The sequence below is a fragment of the Triticum aestivum genome, chromosome 6B, assembly GCF_018294505.1.
Source record: "Triticum aestivum cultivar Chinese Spring chromosome 6B, IWGSC CS RefSeq v2.1, whole genome shotgun sequence".
In the NCBI taxonomy this organism is placed as follows: domain Eukaryota; kingdom Viridiplantae; phylum Streptophyta; class Magnoliopsida; order Poales; family Poaceae; genus Triticum; species Triticum aestivum.
Window position 1 is genome coordinate 4,813,815 of NC_057810.1, and position 6,315 is coordinate 4,820,129.

Here is a 6,315-nt window from a genome sequence, read left to right on the forward strand (position 1 = left end):
AGCTAGCTAGTAGTACTTACTTTCGGGTATGTATATCGCAGCTCCTTCGACAGTCCCGGAACTTCTGCGGTGAACTGTTTCCAAACCCTGCAAGACAAAGAAAGTAATTATTATTAATTGAGATATCAGGAAATGAACAAAAAGTTGCGGATATGGTGCGATAATGATCGATTGAACTTACCTGTTGAGCAAATTAGTCATGTCCGCATAGGTTTCGGGATCTTTTCGTCTCGTGTCTAAGACGTTTACTACTCCCCGCTCAAGCTTAATCTCCAGAAGAACATAGTGGAATCTGCGCATGCATGCATAACTCATCACTTACATTACTATAACCTCGCTCGAGTAATAAGGGAAACCGAATATGCACACGACAGTAACACTCACTGGAAGTTGTAAGGAAAGAGTATTAAATCTTTGTTTTGATTTTTTATCAACGATTGTAGCAAGTTGGCCTCGGCCTCTTCGGCGTGCTTTGTAACCCGAATTTCATCTATGATATTTGTGTTAATGAACCCAATATCATACATTTCTTGTTTTTTGCACTCGACGATCTTCAATCTGCATAATATAGTGAGGATAATTAATTATAAATACTTGCAATGAAATAGCCGAGCTATATATAGAGACTTAATGACAGAAATAGTACTTACAAACAGTAGCAAAAGGCCGTTAATTTATCGAGGGCCTTTTGATTGAAGAACTCGAAGAACTCCTCAAATGGAACAGTCAACAGATCAGTTCCAACGAGGTTGTGCTCCTCTTTAATATTCAGATACAAAGCATTCGTCCCCCCAGACTCTCTGCAGCTTTTCATGTACCAATTATGGAATCTTCGCATCATCGTTGTTAGAGATTTTTCATCTTTGACAAGAGGCTTCCCGTACTCGTATCTGTGTTCGTCCACCTCCAAGAAATCAGGAAGTTGATCGTCAGGCAGGTAATCTGCAAGATTGCCATAACTGGCCACCGTCCACGGAGCATTAGCGACGATGTCGCCGCTAGACACATTGAGCGGGGGGCACGATTTCTTTGCTTGTTTGCCGGGCTGGGCAATTTTTTCCCAGCTGCTCGTTCTTTTAACCTTTTATCACTGACAGTACTTCCCGGCCGCTCCGCTTCGAGATATGTCTCTTCAGTAATGCGCTCATAGTTGGTTCTCGGTGGAGACTTTGGTGGTTTCCTCAGGGGATCGATAGTGCGCTTTGCTTTCACCGGATCTACCTTCTCCTCCGGAGGTGGATGTCTCTTTGCTTTCAACCCTTCAAAGAAGTCGTCCACTTCGGCCTGCATGATCTTCGCGTTTTCCTCCTTGGTCCTCTCGTACGGTAACTTCTCTAGAGTCTTGAGAGAAGGACCGTATCTGTATTGCCTCCCGCCTCTGCTGGCTGTACTGCTAGACGCCGGAGCAGACGGAGCGGCTGGGGCGTCTGTCTTCTTTCGTGCTTTCTTACGAGGCGGAGGAGAAGGACTACGACGCGCCGGAGCAGCTAGGGCGGCGACGGGTCTCTTCCGCCCTTGCTGGCGAGGCAGAGAAGGAGGAGGCTGCTGGCTGCTCGGGTGCGCCGGCGCAGGCGGAGAAGGAGGCGGAGTGCCAGCACGTGCCTGAGAAGGAGGAGGCTGTTGGCTGCTCGGGCGCGCCGGCGCAGGCAGAGAGGGAGGCGAAGTGCCGCCACGCGCCGGAGAAGGAGGCCGAGTGCCCTGATCGTCACTCACCGGAGGAGGAGGCGGTGGAGGAGGTGGAGTGCTCTGACTCGCCGGAGGAGGAGGAGGAGGCGTCCAGTTCGGAAGCTTGATGAACTGCTTCCCCCATAGGCATGGAGTCTTCAGAGCAGAAACCAGCCGAGTCTCCCCTTCACCGGTAGGGTGGTCAAGCTGGAGGTCCTCAAATCCCTCCGTTATTTTGTCCACCGTCACCCTAGCATATCCTTCTGGAATCGGACGACAGTGAAAAGTTGCGCCAGGTTCAGAAGGTCGAACTTGGCCGATAGCCGCCTTGACTTTTAAGTTCTGCCATTGCGTCATAAGGTGGCAATTTTGAGCCTCCGTGATAAAATCCACGGGGTAGCTAGCAGGAGCCGTCAAGACATGCTCTGGCTGAAGCAGCTCGGTGAAAGCCACACTGCTTCTCCGCTGAGATGGCGGGGTAGCTTCGGGGGAAACTTCGGCAGATCGTTTGTTGCGATCTGCTTCTCGTTCCTCTAGCCCTTGTACCCTTTCGTGCAATGCATGCAGTTTGCTCTGCTCCAGTTTCTTCCTCCTCTCGTGGATTTTGTAACCCCCTGCGTCCGGAAAACCAACCTTCCACGGAATGTAGCCTGGCGTGCCTCGTGTCCGTCCAGGGTGCTCAGGATTCCTGAGGGCCATTGTGAGCTCGTCCTTCTCCCTGTCTGGAACGAACGTCCCTTGCTGCGCTGCATCGATATAGTGCCGAAGCCTATTGACTGGTGTTTTCAGTTGCTCGTCCGTCCAATGGCACTTCCCTGATATAGGGTCCAAGGTTCTGCCAACCCCGAAGAACCAAGTCCGGTAACGGTCTGGCCATTTCATTGTCTCTGGTTCGATCCCTTTATCAAGCAGATCATTCTCAGCCTTGGACCACTTAGGCCGGGCTTTGAGGTAGCCACCTGACCCCATGCGATGGTGAAACTTCTTCTTCGCAGCATTTTGCTTGTTTGTCGTCGACATCTTCTTACTCTTTTCTGATGTCGTGTGGGCCACAAATGAGGGCCAGTGATCTCTGATCTTCTCATATTTGCCGATGAATTCTGGTGTCTCTTCTTTGTCGACAAACTTTTTCAGCTCTTTCCTCCACCTCCTGAATAGGCCTGCCATCTTCTTAAGAGCACAAGACTTGATTAATTGCTCTTTAACTGGCTTCTCCGGATCCTCCTTTGGCGGTAGGGTGAATTTTGCCTTCAGCTCAGTCCAAAGATCATCTTTCTGCATATCATTGACATAAGACACCTGAGGGTCTTCCTCCTTAGGCTTATACCATTGGTGGATGCTGATCGGGATCTTGTCCCTAACAAGAGCCCCGCACTGAGCAGCAAATGCATTCTTTGTACGGATGGGTTCAATCGGGTCGCCATCGTGCGCGATTGCTGTGATCTCAAACCTTTCATCCGAGCTCAACTTTTTCTTCGGGCCTCGTCTCCTGACTGAAGTTGTGCTCGATCCGGAGGGCTAGAAAAAAGAAGAAAGACGAGAGTTAATTAATATGTGTACATAGACCAAAACAATGAATGCATCAATTAGCTAGTCAGCACAGGCTTAACTAATATACATACCTGGCCAGACTCGGTTCGGTCACCGGAGCCGTCATCACGGTCTCGTTCTTGCACCGTCATTGGGTCACCGGAGCCGTCCTCATGTCTCCTTCTTGCACTGGCATTGGGTCAAAGGAGCCATCATAATTGCCTGCTTCTTCACCCTGTCCTTCCAGACCATCGGTGTCGTTCAGAAACAATAAGGCGGGATCACTTCCATGTGCGATTATCTCTTCCACATCACTTCTGTTGCTTCGTCTCGGGGGGTGTCCATAGTTTCTACAAATATTTACAACATGGAAATTATTATTCAAACATGACAGATATGGATATATTAGTGGCAAACGTAGAACTAGCTAGCTAATCACAGTAAAGAATCATATTAATTAGTGGCCTCAACGCTGCTTCTCTAGGGTTTGGGGTGGCCTCGACAACTCTTCAAGGGTTTGGGGTGGCCTCGACACAACGTTTCAAGGGTTTGGGGTGGCCTCGATGACAACGCTCTTTTAACTTGGTAAATTTGGGTGGCCTCGAGAGAGTTTGTCGGGTAGGGGCGCGGCGGGAGGGGGTAGGAGACCAACATCGTTTTTTCTCTAGGGTTTTGGTGTCCTCGAGAGTTTTGGTCGAGCGAGAGGGCCGAGGGGGCTGCTGCTGTGGTATAAGTTATCGCGGTCGAGAGGGGGTATATATATCGACCGCCCCTCATGTCGAATTTATCCGGGAGGGGTTATATCGACAACGACGCAACATACATATACATGGAAAAATAATATTATCGGGTAGGGGGTATATCGACCCCCCCCTCGTGTTGAAGTTATTGGGAGGGGTATATGGACGACGACAGACCCGATAAAACATAAGAAAACAAAGAAGAAATAAAAAGAGGAGAAGAAGAAAGGAATAGAGCAAAAGATCGAAGAATTTTTCTATTTTTTCTTCTTCTCCTCTATTCCTTTCTTCTTCTCCTCTTCTTTTTCTTCTTTTTTCTTCTTCTTATTTATTTCTCCTCTTCTTCCTCTTCTTATTTCCTTTTTCCTCCCATTCTTTTTCTTCTTCTTCCTTCTTAAAAATACATGAAGTAGTATTGCTTGTTTTTTTAAAATAATGTTCAAATAGAAATTTTAGAAAAAAAGTAAAGGTTTTGCCTAATTCATTGTTCATATGAATATTATCGGGGAGGGGGTATATCGACCCCCCCACATGTTGAAGTTATCGGGAGGTGGTATATCGACCCCGGCCCCCTCGTGTTGAAGTTATCGGGAGGGGGCGACCCCCCCCCATGCGTTGAAGTTATCGGGAGTTTATATCGACACGACATACGTACATGAAAATAATATTATTGGGGAGGGGGTATATCGACCCCCCCCCACGTCCTTCTTAATATCACTTAGCAACTTTTGCAACGATAGGGAGGGGGTGCTCCCGTGGTCTAAACTCCGTCTATGCACCATAGAAAATTCTGAAAAAATACATCTATGATCCCTCGACGTCCCCGCCTCTCTCATAAACAAAAAAACTGTGAATAAAAAAACATCATGTTCTATGAACAAAAAAACATCATATTTCATCCACATCCGTGCATACATCATATATGTGATCATCTATGAAAAAACATCATATTCTATAAAAAAATCATCACATATATATATGAACAAAAACAATTATGATAACAAGCATATATATCATCATATATATAAAAACAAGCATATATATGAAAAAAAACAAGCATATATATGAAAAAATGCTAGGGAGGGCGCCGGCCGGACCAAGGTGAGGAGGACCATGGGGTCGGCGGCGAGGATGGCGATGGGGCAGTGGGCGCGCTCTCGGGGTAGCGGCGACGTCGACGAAGGGCGAGGCAGGGTGACGGCGACGACGTACGGGGGCGGGTCGGGGCGGCGCGCGTCGGGGCAGGGGCGCGGGCGACGGCGACGGGGGCGGGCCGGGGTGGCGCGGGTCGAGGCAGGGGCGCGGGCGACGGTGACGACGGGGACGGGCCGGGGCGGCGTGCGTCGGGGCAGGGGCGCGGGCGACGGTGAGGGCGCGGGCAACGGCGACGACGGGCACGGGCGACGGCGACGGCGATGGCGACGACGATGACGACGGCGGGGGCGGCGTGCGGCGTCGGCATCGTCGGGGCGGCAACTGCGAGATGAGAGTGAAAATTTCCCAAGTGTGAACTTATATAGCAAAGCCTTTAGTCCCGGTTCGTGGCACCAACCGGGACTAATACACCCTTTAGTCCCGGTTGGTGACACCAACCGGGACCAAAGGCCTCTTTTCAGTAGCCCAAAGGGCGAGAAGCGGCGACCTTTGGTCCTGGTTGGTGGCACGAACCGGGACTAAAGGGGGGGCATTGGTCCCGGTTGGTGCCACGAACCGGGACCAAATGGTGGCATTGTCCCGGTTCGTGGCACCAACCGGGACCAATGGCCTTGCACAGCGGCGTTGTGGTGGGAGTTTAGTCTCACCTTGCTAGTTCAGAGCGCCCCGCACCTGTTTATAAGCTCCGCTGCCTCTTCCCACTCGAACTCCTCTGAACTGCAGGCATATGGGCCTAATCTGACACTGCTTTGCCTGTGGGCTTGCTGGGCCTTCTGCGGGCCTGAATCCTGGCCCATGGTAGGGTTTCTAGTCGTATTCAGGCCGTGGGGGCCCAGAAGGAGGCACTTTTTTTGTTTTTTTGTTTTCTTTACTTATTGTTGCTATTTTCATTTTTTCCATTTTTTGTTTTGTTTTCTGCATTATTTATTTTCTTTTGTTTTTTGCTTTATTTTTTAATTCGTTTGCTTTTAGTTTTAGGAAAATTATAAACTTTCTGTTAGTGCCATTAGTTTTTAAATTTGAAAACACTTTTTTGTTTTTTTGTTTTCTTTCTTGCTTTATTCATTTTATTTTGTTTCTACTTACAACAAAATACTTATTGTTGCTATTTTTAATTTTTTCCAGTCTTTTTGTTTTGTTTTCTGCATTATTTATTTTCTTTTGTTTTTTTGCTTTATTTTTTAATTCTTTTTTGCTTTTAGTTTTAGAAAAATTATAAACTTTC

The 6,315-nt window shown here is 48.4% G+C and overlaps 1 protein-coding gene across 1 annotated transcript; it reads right to left on the reverse strand.

Moving 5' to 3' along the window:
• Window positions 1-494: 494 nt before the first annotated feature.
• On the reverse strand, window positions 495-3,332 carry LOC123135720 (uncharacterized; the record flags this gene model as incomplete). The annotated part of the gene is made up of 5 exons (XM_044554906.1): window positions 495-558; window positions 651-998; window positions 1,082-1,334; window positions 1,857-3,183; window positions 3,288-3,332. Coding segments are annotated over 5 exons (2,037 nt in total), but the record flags the coding sequence as incomplete, so codon positions are not given.
• Window positions 3,333-6,315: the final 2,983 nt, after the last annotated feature.